The sequence below is a fragment of the Callospermophilus lateralis genome, chromosome X (genome assembly GCF_048772815.1).
Source record: "Callospermophilus lateralis isolate mCalLat2 chromosome X, mCalLat2.hap1, whole genome shotgun sequence".
NCBI classification, from domain to species: domain Eukaryota; kingdom Metazoa; phylum Chordata; class Mammalia; order Rodentia; family Sciuridae; genus Callospermophilus; species Callospermophilus lateralis.
The window spans coordinates 40222642-40240409 of record NC_135325.1 but is presented as its reverse complement, the minus strand read 5'-3'; the positions used below and the strand labels follow the sequence as shown (position 1 = coordinate 40240409).

Here is a 17768-nt window from a genome sequence, read left to right as displayed (position 1 = left end):
CAGGCATTTTATTCATTTAAATTTCACAACTACCTATGAGATGGGTGATTTGTAAAATCACCATTTCACAAACGATACTGAAGCCTCGAAGTTTAAGAAATATGCTCTAGAGTTGCACTCTTAAGAATTCTGCCTAAACCCCAATGTGTGGCATAGAGCCATAACAACATAAAAGGAAGAGTGGACAATTCCAGTTGGAGAACTGATGTAAGATCTTATAGTGTAACATTTTGATTTGGGTTGAAAATAAATGTGCAGGCAGACTCCTATATAGTGGGTGTATATGTGGATTCACCCATTCAGATTTATATATTTTAGAGAAATAAAAAAATCTAATGGCACAGTGAATAAGAATCAGGAAGGTTCCTGCAATAGTCCAGGAAAGATGGTATATATCCACTCTATGGTTCCTGAATGACTATTTCTTACCTTTACCATCATGTTTCTGATGTACCTAACACATCTTACCTTTTTCTTCATGGCTGTATTTGGTAGCACCCACCTGTAGATATAAACCAAAAGACAAGAGTTCCCATGATCCAATTGCCTTAGAAACTGAAATTAAAGAAATATAAATAAATGTGCAGGAGCAAAAGAACATGTTTAATACAACAGGTGAATGCAGCTGTGTAGGGAACCTCAGTAGAGTAACAGCCCTCATAAACTACAAAACTGGGTTCATGCTCTTGTCCCCTAACTACAAGCTCTGGCAACAGCTCCTAGGAGAATATATTTAGGAATATAAATGAGTTATTAAAAATTGACTTTTCCTCATCTTAAAAAATTGATCAACAACATATACAGGTGGTGTAATAAGTCAAAGAATATTTTCATATTTAAATATTATATATCAAATCTTATATTTTTTAAAATTCGACTTTCTATTTTTAAAATCTGGAAGCATCCTTGGACCTTGGCAGTCTTCCAAGATGTATGTCACTCATTAATGGCACAAAATACATATAATACAAGTCTCAAATTCAGGTACAAATTGGCACAGAAAACACTCTAAAGCCACTGGTCTCTAATAAATGCTAGTCCTTTTATCTCTTACATGGTGAGATCTAATCGCCTTCTATTGATAATTCAAAGCAACGTGAAACCGTCTCAATTAGAACACCCACATGCCCCATCCCAAGGGCTGACTGCCCAATTAGCACCAGTCCCTTTTTCAGTTTATTATGTTGTCAAAAGTATATCAATCAACCCTACTGATAAATCGAAGCAATTTATCATGCAGTTTATCATGGGGGTGGGGTGTTCTAATTCACAATACTCTTCAGTTCAAACACCCTCCCTTCCAGGTTTGACACAATACCCTTCACCCACCCAAGCGAGCCTTCCGGTTCCCCTAGTGGAGGATCCATTCGCGGCCCCAGATTCTCTTTCTCCATTTTTTTTTCAGAGTCAGATTCTTCCATCGTGCAACAAGTTCTTTCCAGTCCCTTCTAAATCCGCAGTACTCTTTTTTTCTCGTTCACCCCCTCAACTGCCTATTCTCATTGACTGCGGCCCTCAGGCCTGCTCTATTCTTGCCTCTGCCTTTGTCCACTGGGGGGCCGCTTTCCCCACCGTTACCTTTACCGCCCCGAACTTGGCCTCAAGGCACGGCCAAGCAGGCCAGCCAAAAACCAAGTGATTCAGTAGTGCAAAGGAAGAGATGGAGGAATAGAGGAAAAGACAGGTAAATTGGGGAGTCTCCCCGATTTGGGGCCTCACGCCGCAAGGTCTCGAAACCCAAAAGTGATTTCGCCCTCAAAAAGGTGGGGACCGCGAAGGCGGTGGTCGCAGAAAGAGATGACCCGGTGCCGTAGGCACTATGCGGTGAACGCCTCAGCCGCCAGGTTGCTCGCTCCTGGCCGCCCGGTTTAGTCCGCCAGCGGCGGCGGCGGTAACGACCTAACCGCCCGCCCTTCAGGATCCCAGGTACCTCACCGCAGCCACCCGACTGCAGGCCAGGATCACGTGAGCACCTGTCGTAAACCCGGAGCCTGACACGTGACAGCCGCTGCCCAAGGGGCGGGTGGGCTGGGAAGAATACCATAGAGACTACTCCGGGAAAGCCAGAGTGTCGCTTGTCGCCATCACGTGGCATTAGCTCTTAACTTCCTTGCCACCAGCCCCACAGGGCTCTGTGAGCCTGCAGGCTCTTTAAGAGTGTGCCGACCCGCTCCCCTGCCCCCCTAAGGCTGAGGAGAATTAAAGGAGATGATTGCATTTCCATGTCTCCAGGCTAGCCATTTTTACTGCTAGTTACCCTTAAGGGATCTTGGCAGGGAAGGCCAAGCGTTTTTTAACTTCCTGTCTTTTGTTGTTAGTCCCAGTAACCGACCTTGCAATTAGGTGCATTAAATATCTAAAGCTCTTAAAACTGAGACTTTCCCATTAAAAGCTCTCAATAAATTATTGCTGGGAGCAGGGATTCATGTGGGGTTTTAGTATTCACATTCATCTTCCCACTTTTTAAAAAATATTTTGGCAATTTAAAAAATTTTGATTAATATGTAATATTTGTACATATTTATGGGGTACAGTGTGGGAAATAAGTTCTCATATTACTATAGTAAGAAGTTATAAATATAATATACATTTATATATTATATATTACCGTGTGCATATATTACTTTGATAAGAAAATGAAGGAAGAGAAACAGCACACAAAAAGGGTACTCTCTGCTCCCATATTTTCCCATTTGAGTTCCTATATGATTTTTTGTCCCCATAATTGGCATGCCACTGACACTGCCGGTTATCGGTGATGAGTCCTGCTTCCCCACATCTTTAAGTTTGAACATTAGAGAAGCAGGCCGAGGCAAGCATATAAAGCAGAGTTTATTCAAAAAGGGATAACATAGATTTCTGGGAGGGAGAAGGGTGCCATAGCTGGTATCCTGGTATCCCAAGAAGGGAGGTGTTCTGCCCTTTTTATATATCCTAGGCTTCCTTTGTTCTCCTGACTTTTCCCCCTTATCTTTCTCCTTCCTGCCTACCTGACTAGACCCAGGAATGCTTGGTGGGATGGCCCCAAGGTGGGAAACGGGTAGCTGAGGGGGAAGGGCAACACTGATTAACAAAGGGCACATTAACAACCTTTTAGCTCCCTGTAGAGAGGGACAATTCCTGCTACCGGTTACCTTGGCAACAGGTTGCAGCAGGGGCAGGTTCTTGATAAGGGTGGAGGAAGGGCTCTGTAGGAATTAACATTTCAATCCCTCAGGGGACAAGTCTCCAACTTCGCACTCAAAATTGACCTCCCTGGTCCGACCTGACTCAATTTACCATCTATACTGACTGCCTGTCTAATTCTAGCTTAACAACAACAACAACAAAAATATTTTTTTCTGAAATTCCATTTCTTAGCCTTATCACTTGCTAATCTGTCTCCTTCCATCAGCTATCCCACACACATTCCTATTCTAGCTTTTCCTGTCTGGTGAAAGACCTTAAATACAAAACCAGGATTTCACTTTAGATTTGCTGCCCACCATGCAAGTCATTGAGACCAAGTCATTTTTAGTTAGAGTTCTACAATGTGTGTACACCTCCCTAGTCTGAATCATTGAAATAGCCTCCAAAGTGGTTTTCCTACAGTGGCAACTCTAAATGGGTTGGAGGTGGGAAGAATACTTTTTTATCAAGCCATCTCATATACCCCAACATGAAATATGTGCTTGTTTTGTAAAATCAGCTTTCAAACATCTTTCAACCCCCAACACATCCCCCCGACATTTTACCTGCTAAATTGCTCCCTTAAACTACTGTTCAGTTTTCCATTTCCTCCTCTCTCTAACCATCCATTCTTTCTACCAACTGCTTGAGTGACCTTTTAAGTTCAAATCAGTGAAGACTATTTTTCTGCTTTAAAACTCTTGTATAACTTAGGGGGAAAGTGTGTCAACACAAGGAATTTCAAGACCCAGCTTATAGCAACTTTACCAACTGCATTTCTCCACCCACTCTCACCACCTCCGTCAAGCTTCTGAAGGAATTGCTAGTGTTTTCTCAATGTGCCAAGAGGCAAGAAGAAAGAGGAGACAACATCTGACAAAGAAGGGGAGAGAATTATGAAGTAGAAAAGAGAGAGAAGTGGGGAGATGGAAAGAGGTAAGGAAGAGAGGGGAAAGGACAAGAGGAAGAAGGAGAAATTGGGATTAGAAAAAGGGAGTTGAAGAGAGAGAATGCAAAAGATTTAGGAATGAGGGACTGGGGATGTGGCTCAAGCGGTAGCGTGCTTGCCTGGCATGCGTGCGGCCCGGGTTCGATCCTCAGTACCACATACAAACAAAGATGTTGTGCCCGCCAAAAACTAAAAAATAAATGTTGAAAGTTCTCTCTCTCTCTCCCCTCTGTCTCTCTCACTCTCTCTTAAAAAAAAAAAAAAAAAGATTTAGGAATGAAATTAAATTAAGGGTTGATTCCAAAGAATGGTGAATAAAACTATTGGTATAATGCATTCCTGTATTGTCTAGCTGTTAAGATACTGGTTTCTACTAGGTGCCTTTGGCTGTTTTATTTTTACACCTTCATTAAGAAACTTCATAAACAGGGGATGAAGTTCACTTTTTATTATTGTCAAAATAACTTTTTTTTTTTTAAAGAAAGAGTGAGAGAGAGGGAGAGAGAGAGAATTTTAATATTTATTTTTTAGTATTTGGCGGACACAACATCTTTGTCTGTATGTGGTGCTGAGAATCGAACCCGGGCCGCACGCATGCCAGGCGAGCACGCTACCGCTTGAGCCACATCCCCAGCCCCTCAAAATAACTTTTTAAAATTTTTATTATAGATTATTTTCAGAAAATGTTGATTAAGGTCTTTTGTTCTTCCAACAAGCACTTATGGAGAACAACCATTCATTGCCAGGAACTTTGATGGATGACAGGGTTACAAATATCACTCTATTTTGTACCCAATATTTGTCAAGTGTTCCTGTCTTAACACCTTAGCTCTACTCTATACACACACAGATACACACACATACAAACAATCAGTCTTCCGTTTGCCCAAATCCCAATATGGAATTTTTTTTCAGTCATACATCTCAGGTAGAAACATACTAAGACCTTTAACAAAGATTCCACTAAGATCTCAGTTTCCTGATCTCAGACTCTTAGGTCTCCAGTACTCAAATTGCTATTCATAACCTGCCTACCATTTTCCTTCTCCACCCTACTCTTCTTCTTTTTCCATTGTTCACTACTATTTCCCAGAGCCTCACAATTTCATCCCTACACCCTGCTGGTAGCTTTTTCCTCCATATCCCCATCCCTTGGCTTGAAATATAATAAAATGTTTCTCAAGTTAATTAGACTTAAAGCTTTGATGAATGAAAATCTGGTGGAGGGATTTTTGGTTTCCAGTTCTGCATGTAAAGAACTTAAAACTCACTCTTCATGCTAACAGTAAGTTAAAAAGCTCAACAAACAAAAAAATCAACAATTATTCTTAGATCCTTCAGAGAAGGAAAGTCACAGGACAGAAAACACTATCCAGCCCCAAATGGGAGAGGCACATAAGCAGATATACAGAATGAGAGCTTTTCAGAGTAGAAACCCAGAAGCACAAACCTTTAATGGAAAAAAATAGACAGCATTTAATGGAAAAGATGGATGATATAAACAGGGATATGAAGTTCTAAAAAAGAATTAAAAATGCTATAGATCAAAAACAATTAGATGGTGCAGTGATACAGGTCTATAATCCCAGTGGCTCAGGAGGCTGAAGCAGGAGGATTGTTGCTTCAAAGCCAGCCTCAGCAACTTAGTGAGGCCCTAAGCAATTTAGCAAGACCCTATCTCAAAATAAAAAATATAAGCTCTTTTTATTTTATGTGATTACATGCTTGGGCCATACCATCTTGCAGGACCAGGTATTAAAGACTCTGTCAGATCAGGCTGGGCAGGCAGCAACCAAAGTTGGCAGATTTAAAAGGGCAGCTGAACAGGCTTTATTGAGATATCACTCCTGGGCGGAACTCGATCAGACCCACAGAGGGGACAGGGGAAGGGTCTGAGGAGAAACCGAGTGGAAGCTCGACCGGACTGGACTTTTATGGGCTTACAGCAGGAAGGGAAGGGCTTGGGACAGGGAAAGGTGTCTCTAGGGTCCCTTGCCCCCTTGGAGTTGGTCAGGGGAGTTGGCTGAACTCCAGGATTGGCTAGGGGGTCCTGTTGATTGACAGGCGTTAGTCAGGAGCTCTGGCTGATTGACAGGTGTTTCTGCCGGCATCTGATTGATGTTCAAAGCAGCTTGGGCTGCTTTGTTCTAAGTTGCCACTAAGTCGCCACCAAGTCGCTGCCACCTACCTAACAGACTCCACACCACCTCTCAGCATTGCCACACTGAGGACCAAATTCCTCATGTGAAGTCTTAGGTATCAAACTCAAACCATATCCAAATCATTAAAATGTATACCACAAACTCTAGAACAATTGAAAAAGGAAAAGAAGGAAAAAATATATATATATCATCATATGCTAAAAAAAAAGAAGATGGAATCGTAAAATGTTCAATTGAAACCACAAATAATAAAAACAAAGTATGAAGACAAAAATTGGAAAAAAGAAAACAGGACAAGAAATAAATAACAGTAACAAATGTGGTATGTATTAGTCCAACTTTATTTATTTATTTATTGCAGTGCTGGTAATCCAACCCAGGGCTTCACACATGTTAGGAAAGCACTCTACCACTGACCTAGCCCCCCAAACCCTCTCAGTAATCAATTTAAGTGTCAATGGTATAAATAAACTAAAAGAGATTATCAGAGCAGATTAAATAAACAGATCCAACTACTTATTATCTACAATAAATTCGCTTTAAACACAAAGACACAGGGAATAGGGGAAGATTTACCATGCAAGCACTAATCAAAATGACATGTAATTGCTATATTAATTTCAACAGTGTAGATTTCAGAGTAAGCAAATTTATCAGAGATAAAGAGAGGAATTACTTAATTATAAAAGGATCAATACTCCCAAGGTGACATAACAATCCTTTATTTCTGTGAATGTAAGAATAGAGTGTCAGATCAAAATATCTGGTGTAAAAACTGATAAAACTGCATAAAGAAATAGATGAACCTACTATTATAGTTGAGACATTAACACATCTCCATCATAAATGGAGAGATTCAACATGTACTGAAATTTCTAGCAAGAGCAATTTGGAAAAAAGAAAAACAACACAACATAAAAGCCCTCCAAATTATAAAGGAAGAAGGAAAATCAGGTTTTCATATGATATGATTTTATATGTTAAAAAAAAAAAAAAAAAAAAAAAAAAAAAAAAAAAAAACTAGGGCCAGGGTTGTGACTCACTGGTAGAGCACTTGCCTAGCATGGGTGAGGCACTGGGTTTAATCCCTGGTATCACATACAATAAACAAATAAAATAAAGGTATTGTGTCCATATACAACTACAAGAATATTTTTTAAAAAAAAAACTAAAGAGTTCATGAAAAAAGATTGTTAGAATTAATAAATTGCAAATATTGAAAGATACAAAATCAGTGTATAAAAATCAGTTCCATTTTATATATAAAAATCATTTTTCCAAAAATGAAAATAATCCCAGTCACAGTATTATTAAAACAGAATAAAATACTAAGGACAAAATTTAACCAATGAAATGAAAGATCAGTGCACTGAAAATTGTAAAATGTTGGTGAAAGAAATTAGCAGACACCAACAAATGGAAAGATATCAGAGTTTCAAAGATTGAAAGAATTAATACTGTTATAGTCTATGAACTACCTAAATTAATCTGCAAATCTAATGAAATCCCCGTCAAATCAGAAAGATTTATGTTTTCTACCAAAGTTAAACCTCTAATGCAATACAAACATGTTTACTGTAATTTAAATTTCATGTATGTAATGGAACCATTTTAAGTGGGGAAACCATGTGGTTAGAATGGAGCCATTTCAAAATTCCCTAACAGGTATTCAATCACAACTGTAGCTCTTCTCCATACTTTCCCCAATTTTAAATTAGCTAATTGTGTAGATTGTACCCCTGAACTCTTCCTATCAGAGCAAGGGGCAGTGCTTCATTATGGATAAAAGCAGACAGACTGCCTGCCTAGTGTGCTTGCTCACCAGATTTCCTCTGAAGGCACACCATTCTTCAGAAGAATACATTATACATTTTTTTTTGCCTTGCCAACCCATTTATGAGCACATTTAATTTCTTGCAGCGCCTTGGTATTTCTAACAAAATCCATGTGGCATTTTGTGGAAATAGAAAAACTGCCAAAATTTATATGGAACCACAAAAGACACACAAAAAATAATTTTAAGCAATGAGAATAAACTTAGAGACATCATACTTCCTGACTTTAAAATATAATGAAAAGTTATAGTACTCAAAACAATGTGGTAGTTGCATAAAAAGAAACACGTTGACCAATGGAACAAAATAGAGAGCCCAGAAATAAACTCATGCATATGTGATCAATTTATCTTCAATAAGGATGCCAAGAATACACATCAGAGAAAAATAGTCTCTTTGGTAAATGGTATTGGGTAAACTGAATATCCACATACAAAAGAAGGAAATTGGATCTTTATCTCACAACATATACAAAGATCATCTGAAAATGGGTTAAAGACTTAATTGTAAAATTTGAAAGCATAAAACTTCTAGAAGAAAACTTTTAGTCAGCTTTTCATCATTGTGACTAAATACCTGAAAAAATAACAACTTAAAGGAGGAAACATTAGTTTTGGCTCATGGTTTCAGATGTTTCTGTCTAGTTTTGAATCATGGTTTCAGATGTTTCTGTCAATGGTCACCTGGCTTCATGGCAGGGAGCATGCAGTGGAACAATGTGGCTTTACCTCATGATGGACAGAAAGCAGAAGAAAAGAGAGAAAGCCAGGGACTCAGAACAAAATAACTCTTCAAAGGCATTCCCCAGTGACATACTGTTCCCAACTAAGCCCCACTTCCTAAAGTTTCTTCCATCTCCCAATAGCACCATAAGCTATGGAACAAGCAGTCAATACATGAATTTTTGGTGGACATTTCAGATCCAATGATAATAAAAACACATGGAAAAAAACTTCTCAACATTGACCTTGGCTATGACTGTTGGGATATGACACCAAAAACCACAGACAACAAAATTTAAAATAACAAAGTGGGTTTACATAAAACTAAACAGTTTCTGCATAGCACAGAGACAATCAACAATATGAAAAAGCAGCTAACATAATGGTAGAGAATATTTGCACATCATGTCTAATAAAGGGTTAGCATCCAAAATATGTATGTTAACTCAATGTTATAACTCAATAACAATACAAATAAACAAAAACCAATTTTAAAATGGCAAAGTACTTGAACAGACATTTGTCCAAAAACAATATGCAAATGCACAATAAGTATGTGAAAAGATGCCTGCCATCAACTAGTCACTAGGGACATGCAAGTCAAAACCACAATGAGATATTACCACACACCTCTTAAAATGGCTATCATCAGATGACTGTTAGCAAGGATGTGAGGAAAATGGAAATCTGTACATCATTGGTGGTAATGGAAATTGATGATACCTTTTATAGAAAATGCTATGTATGTTCCCACCCAAAATTAAAAATAGAATGGCTATATGCTCCAGTAAACCCACTTCTAGAATCATCCAAATGTATTGAAATCAGGATTTCAAAGAGTTGTCTACACTTTCATGTTTATTGCAGCATTATTCACAAAAGCCAAGGCATGAAAGCCTCATAAATGTTCATTCATTAATGAATAAATTTTTAAAATGTTATCTAGGAGATCCAAGATGGTGGGCCAGAGGGAGGCAGCATTCTGTGTTGCTCCATGACCTGGGATTCAAGAAGTGAGAATACTTCCGTGCCCATGCAGGGCTCCAGGCCTCAGTATCGGATTAGGTCTCCCAACTACTCGCCCAAGCAGGACTACCGTGGGGCCAAGGGCACCTGTACCCATGCAAAACTTTCGACCACCCACCTGAGCAGAAATCCCGGATGCAGATCCCACACAGGATATCTGGCAGCTACCCATACACAGGATCTCCAGCCGCTGCTCCTGTGCAGACTCCCATCAACAAACGTGGGGCTCCCCCAGTCACCTCTATCTTGGGACTCTGCAGCAAAGGAGATACTACCCTACTTGACGCAGCCAGCCTGCACCGGGGAACATACAAGCTCTGAAGACAGACATAGCCAGCCACACGTGGCATGCCACAGACTCAGTCTCTGATCTCATTGTCCAACACCATCGCACAGCTCCCCGCACCTGACCCAACACCCAATTGCTGAAAGCAAATGCCTCCATCTTGGGTCACCTTCGTCACCATCTTTATTGGGGGCAACTCCCACTTTGGAACTCTGGCAGGACAGGTACCCAGTTTCTAACCCCCCCCCCCATTCCCAGCAGCCACTAATCCACCACAGTAGCTGCCCAACCAAAAAACAGCTCTCAGTGGGTCAGTGCTGAGAGTGCCCAAAGCGCCACAGGCAAGAGCCCTGGAGAGAAAGGTCCCTTATTAGGAAGCAGTAAGGGAGAGGGTGTGAGTAATACAGTTTAGAGACTAACAAACATCAGGTCTTTAAGTGAGATAAGGAGCTAAGGCCAGGTGCTCACATCACAGGAGCAGGCCAAAAAAGGAACCCCTGAAGGGCACTGGCGGGTGCCACACCCAACTTCCAGGTGTCCTCCACCCAGGAACAACCCTCCCTCCCTAGTTACCTTCACCATCCTAAGGGTGTGGATACCAGCTAACAATAGATGACTCCACCTATTCAATGAGAAGGGAAGGGGGAAAGATATTGATCTCCAACCAAAACAACCCTTGTTTCTTTCTTTGAGATTTTTGTTTCTTTTTTTCTTTCTTCTCTCTCTCTATTCCCCGCCCTCACATCCCCAAGATATGTGAAACCAATACTTTGCACGAATTAGGATATTAAGGTCTGAGACAACTGAACAGTATATTACAGGTATGTTGTATATTCTTTTTTTCTTTGTTTTTTCCCCACCAATTTCTATTATTTCAACCTTTTTTATTTTTCTTAATATATATGTTTGTTTTCTGTAGTCTACTGCCTTTCATCTTACTGGCCCACCCAAAATTACTTCCTCTCTGTTGAGAGCCACAGGCGAAGGGGCCCCAGCAAACTTCCAGCTGCCAGCAAACTTCCAGACTGCCGGCTGATGATTGGCTCACAGCGGCCCCAGCAACATCTAGCTGATTGGCTCCTCTGCGGTGATGCTCATTGGAGATGCTCAATGAGCTGTTTCCCTGCCCTTTCAGACTACCAGCTGATGATTGGCTCACAGCGGCCCCAGCAACATCTAGCAACATCTAGCTGATTGGCTCCTCTGCGGTGATGCTCATTGGGCTGTTTCCCTGCCCTTTCAGACCACGGAGCTGCTCATTGGGGGACTTTTTTGGCTCCGCCCATGTGACCCAGCCAATCGGCCTCAAGAGCAGGAGGATTGTGGGAGGAGGTGGCTGGGTTGGAGTGTGGCTTGTGGGAAGCTGGTGGTGGCAGTTGGGCTCTGAGGGTTTTTTCCTGAGGAGCTGTTTTGTTTGGCGTGTGTAGTTCTAAAAATAAAGTTAGTTTCTTTTGACAAGTGGCTCCTGAATTGTGCCCAGCCAGTCTGCGGCACCTCTCTATTCTCCTGCTACTAACCTTCTTCTTTAGATTTCTCTTTCATACTTCTTAAGATATAATAACTCTATATCCTCATTTCCTACCTCCTCAGCATATCATCCTACTCCTCACCCCCTGTTATTTGTCCACCATCAGAAACTGTAAACACTTTTACAAATCTGCTGATTATATTATAGATAATAATTGAATTCACCATTTCTGTACATTGTGACCAAACTGTAAACATCTATTAGCAACTATTTGTTTTTAGGTGGTATATTATTTATATTGGGATCTGCTAACCCTCAAAAGAGAGGTATTGGAAACCTACAGGGGCACGATAAGCCTATAGGGTAAAAAGGTAATGCCTCAGATCCACAGTGCTAAAAAGGGAAGACACATGAACAACATGAAAAGACGAGTAAAGAAAGTGCCCCAAACAAATCAAGATACTACATTATTAGAATCCATGGCCAGCACAGCAAAAGAAATTACAGAGAAGGTGGTCAGGATGGACATAATTAAAATGTTCTGTGAATTAAAGGATGATATAAGAGAGCAAATATAGGCATCAAAACATCATTTTGACAAAGAGCTACATAAACAAATACAGGAAGCAAAAGATCACTTCAATAGGAAGATAGAAGTTCTAAAGAAAAACCAAAGAGAAATCCTTGAAATGAAAGAAACAATAAACCAAATTAAAAGTTTAATTGAAAGCACCACCAACATATTAGACCACTTCGAAGACAGAACCTCAGACAATGAACACAAAATATATAATCTTAAAAAGAATCTAGACCAAAAAGTGAAGATGGTAAGAAACCATGAGCATAACATTCAAGAAGTATGAGATAACATAAAAAGAACAAATTTAAAAGTTATTGGGATAGCGGAAGGCAGAGTTCCAAACCAAAGGAATGAACAATCTATTTAATGAAATAATATCAGAAAAATTTCCAAAACCAAAGATCGAATTGGAAAACCAAATTCAAGAGGCTTACAGGATGCCAAATGTACAAAATCACAACTGATCCACACCAAGGCACATTATAATGAAAATGGCTAACATACAGAATAAAGAGAGAATATTAAAAACCGTGAGAGAAAGGAATCACATTACATATGGGGGGGAACCAATTAGTTTATGTGCATATTTTTCAACCCAGACCCTGAAAGCTAGAAGATCCTGGAACAACATATATCAAGCTTTGAAAGAAAATGGATGTCAACCAAAAATCTCGTATCCAGCAAAATTAAGCTTTAGATTTGATGATAAAATAAAGTCCTCCCTTGGGGCTAGGGATGTGGCTCAAGCGGTAGCATACTCGCCTGGCACCTGGCATGCATGCGGCCTGGGTTCGATCCTCAGCACCACATACAAACAAAGATGTTGTGTCTGCTGAAAACTAAAAAATAAATATTGAAAAACTCTCTCTCTCTCTCTCTCTCTCTCTCTCTCTCTCTCAAAAATAAAAATAAAAATAAAGTCCTCCCATGATAAACAAAAGTTAAAAGAATTTACAGTTATAAAACCTGCACTAGGCTGGGAATGTGGCTCAAGTAGTAGTGCGCTCCCCTGGCATGCGCGAGGCACTGGGTTCAATCCTCAACACCACATAAAACCTGCACTAGGGAACATCCTTGGCAAAATATTATATGAAGAGGAAATGAAAAACAACAGTGAAAATCAGCAGAGGGAGGTATTACACTAAAGGAAAAAACTAAGCAAAGGAGAAACCAAGTCAAGTTAAATAACAAAAATGGCTGGGAATAAAAATTGTGTCTCAATAATAACCCTGAATGTTAATGGCCTAAACTCACCAATCAAAAGACATAGGCTAGCTTATTGGATTAAAAATACCCCAAAATATGCTGCCTCCAAGAGACTCATCTCATAGGAAAAGTCATCCACAGACTGAAGGTGAAAGGTTTAGAAAATCATACCACTCACATGAAAACTGTGGAAACAAGCAGGGGTTTCCATCCTCATATCAAATAAAGTACACTTGAAGCCAAAGTTAATCAAAAGAGATAAAGAAGGATATTTCATACTGCTCAAGGGAACCATACAACAACAAGCCATCACAATTATAAATATATATGCCCCAAACAATGGAGCATCTATATTCATCAAACAAACACTTCTCATGTTCAAAAGTCAAATTGACAATAATACAATAATTCTGGGTGACTTTAACATACTTCTTTCACCACTTTTTCCAAACAAAAGCTGAGCAAAGAAAATATAGAACTCAATAATACAATCAATAATTTAGACTTAACTGACATATATGGAAATTTCATCCTTCAATGAGAGAATACACTTTCTTCTCAGCAGCACTTGGATCTTTCTCTAAAATAGACCATAAAATATGCCACAAAGCAACTCTTAATGAATACAAAAAAGTAGAGATATTACTGTGCATTCTATCAGATCACAATGGAGTGAAATTAGAAATCAATGGTAAAATCAAAAATAAAAACTACTCCAACACCTGGAAACTAAATAATATGCTACTGAATGAACAATAGGTTAAAAAAAGACATCAAGGAGGAGATTTAAAAAATTCTTAGGGCAAGGTAAATGAGAACACTGATACAACATATCAAAATCTCTGGGACACTACAAAGGCAAGTACTAAGAGCAAAGTTCATTGCATGGAGTTCATTCCTTAAAAGAAGAAAAAGTCAATAAATCACCTAATATTACATCTCAAAGCCCTAGAAAAAGAAGAAACAATCAACATCAAAAGCAGTAGAACACAGGAAATAATTAAAAATTATTGAGCTGAAATCAATGAAATTGAAACAAAAGAAACAATTGAAAAAATCGACAAAACAAAAAGTTGGTTCTTTGAAAAAATAAAATAAAATTGACAAACCCTTAGCCATGCTAACAAAGAGAAGGAGAGAGAGAACTCAAATTACTAACATACGTGATGAAAAAGGAAATATCACAACAGACACTACAGAAATACAGAAGATAATTAGAAATTATTTTGAAAGTTTGTACTCCAATAAAATAGAAAATATCAAGGGCTGGGATTGTGGCTCAGGGGTAGAGCACTGGCTTAGCATGGGTGGGACTGAGGTTTGATTCTCAGCACCACATAAAAATAAAGGCATTGTGTTGTGTCCATCTACAAAAAAAAAAAAAAAAAAAAAAGACACTCTCTCTCTTTCTCTCTCTCTCTCTCTCTCTCTCCCCCCTTTTTTAAAAAAATAGAAAATATCAAAGTCATTGACAAATTTCTAGAGTCACTTGATTTGCCCAAATTGAATCAGGATGATATACACAATTTAAACAGTTCAATTTCAAGCAATGAAATAAAAAATGCCATCAGAAGTCTACCAACCAAGAAAAGCCCAGGACCGAATGGATACACAGCCAAGTTCAACAAGACCTTTAAAGAAGAACTAATACCAATACTCTTCAATTTATCTCATGAAAAAGAAAAAAGAGGAAGCACTTTTAAACTCATTCTATGAGGTCAATATCACCCTGATTCAAAAACCAGGCAAAGGCACATCAAAGAAAGAAAACTTCAGACCAATATCTCTAATGAACGAGGATGCAAAAATTCTCAATAAAATTCTAGCAGATCGAATACAAAAACATATCAAAAATATCATGCACCATGATCAAGTGGGGTTCATCCCAAGGATGCAAGGTTGGTTCAACATATGGAAATCAATAAATGTAATTTGTCACATCAATAGACTTAAAGATAAGAATTATATGATCATCTTAATAGATGCAGAAAAAAGCATTTGGCAAAATACAGCACCCATTCATATTCAAAACACTAGAAAAACCAGGGTTAACAGGAATATATCTCAACATCATAAAGGCTATCTACGCTAAGCCCAGGCCAACATCATTCTAAATTAAGAAAAATTGAAGACATTCCCTCTAAAAACTGGAACAAGACAGGGATGCCCTTTTTCACCACTTCTATTTAACATAGTTCTTGAAACACTGGCCAGAGCAATTAGACAGATGAAAGAAATTAAAGGGATACAGATAGGAAAAGAACTCAAATTAGTACTATTGCCGACGATATGATTCTATACCTAAAAGACCTAAAAAATTCCACCATAAGACTTCTAGAACTAGTAAATGAATTCAGCAAAGTAGCAGGATACAAAATAAATACCCATAAATCAAAGGCATTTCTGTATATCTGTGACAAATTCTCTGAAAGAGAAACAAGGGAAATTACCCCATTTACAATAGTCTCAAACAAAAAAATACTTGGTAATCAACCTAACGAAAGAGGTAAAAGACCTCTACAACAAAAATTACAGAATGCTAAAGAAAGAAATTGAAGAAAAACTTAGAAGATGGAAAGATCTCCCTTGTTCTTGGATAAGCAGAATTAATATTGTCAAAATGGCCATACTACCAAAAGCACTATACAGATTTAATGCAATTCCAATCAAAATCCCAATGATATTCCTCATAGAAATAGAAAAAAAAAAAACAGCCTTGGGATTCATCTGGAAAAATAAGAGACCCAGAATAGCTAAAGCAATTCTTAGCAGGAAGAGTGAAGCAGGTGGCATCCCTATATCAGACCTTAAACTAAACTACAGAGCAATAGTAACAAAAACAGCAAGGTATTGGCACCAAAACAGACCGGTAGACCAATGGTACAGAACAGAGGACACAGAGACTAACCCACAAAATTACAATTATCTCATTAGACAAAGGCACCAAAAACATACATTGGAGAAAAGATAGCCTCTTCAACAAATGGTGCTGGGAAAACTGGAAACCCATGTGCAACAAAATGAAATTATACCCCTGTTTCTCACCATGCATAAAAATCAACTCAAAGTGGACCTAGGAATTAAACCAGAGACACGGCACCTATTAGAAGTATAAGTAGGCCCAAATCTCCATCATGTGGGATTAGACCCCATCTTCCTTAATAAGACTCATATGGCACACGGATTAAAAATCAAGAATCAATAAATGGGATGGATGCAAACTAAAAAGCTTCTTCTCAGCAAAAGAAACAATCAGTGAGGTGAATAGAGAGCCTATGTCTTGGGAGCAAATTTTTACCACTCAGACATCAGATAGAGCACTAATCTCTAGGGTATATAAAGAACTCAAAAAGCTAAACACCAAAAAAAAAAAAAAAAAAAAACCAAATAGCCCAATCAATAAATGGGCCAAGGACCTTAACAGACACCTCCCATAAGATGATATACAATTCAACAAATATATGAAAAAATGTTCAACATCTCTAGCAATTTGAAAAATGCAAATCAAAGCTATTCTAAGACTTCATCTCACTCCAGCCAGAATGGCAGCTATTAAGAATACAAACAACAATAAGTGTGACAAGGATGTGGGGGAAAAGATATACTCATACATTGCTGGTAGGACTGCAAATTGGTGCAGCCAATATGGAAAGTAGAATGCAGATTCCTTGGATAGCTGGGAATGGAACCACCATTTGACCCAGCTATCTCTCTCCTGGGTTTATATCCAAAGGACTTAAAAACAGCACACTACAGGGACACAGCCACATCAATGTTTATAGCAGCACAATTCATAATAGCTAAACTGTGGAACCAACCTAGATGCCCTTCAGTAGATGGATAAAGAAAATGTGGCATATATACACAATGGAATATTACTCAGCAATAAAAGAGAATAAAATCATGGCATTTGCAGGTAAATGGATGGAGTTAGAGAATATAATGCTAAATGAAGTTAACCAATCCTAGTAAACCAAATGCCAAATGTTTTCTTTGATATAAAGAGGCTGATTCATAATGGGGTTGGAAGGGGGAGCAAGGGAGGATTAGATGAACTCTAGATAGGGTAAAGGGGTGGAAGGGAAAAGGAGGGGGCATGGAGGTAAGAAAGATAGTGGAATGAGATGGACATCATTACTCTAAGTACATGTATGAACACACACGAATGGTGTGAATATACTTTGTATACAACCAGAGATATGAAAAATTGTGCTCTATATGTGTAATATGAATTGTAATGCATTCTGCCATCATATATAACAAATTATAATACATTTTTTAAGTAAAAAAGAACATAATGAATTTCAAAGGTAAAAAAAATATATAAACATACAATGGAATATTATTCAGATTTAAAAGAAAATAC

The 17768-nt window shown here is 38.6% G+C and overlaps 1 protein-coding gene across 2 annotated transcripts in view; it reads right to left on the bottom strand.

Annotated features, from left to right (window-relative positions):
* The window catches only part of Rragb (Ras related GTP binding B), a 32984-nt gene extending 31026 nt beyond the window's left edge, over positions 1-1958 (bottom strand). For both annotated transcript variants that reach the window (XM_077107633.1, XM_077107634.1), the window contains exons 1-2: positions 1330-1958; positions 469-502 (exon numbers count right to left, since the gene is read on the bottom strand). In XM_077107633.1, coding sequence (XP_076963748.1) covers positions 469-502; positions 1330-1421 — 126 coding nt within the window. In that variant the 5' untranslated portion in view covers positions 1422-1958. The remainder of the gene's footprint in view (positions 1-468; positions 503-1329) is intronic.
* Between the last annotated feature and the right edge of the window lie 15810 nt (positions 1959-17768).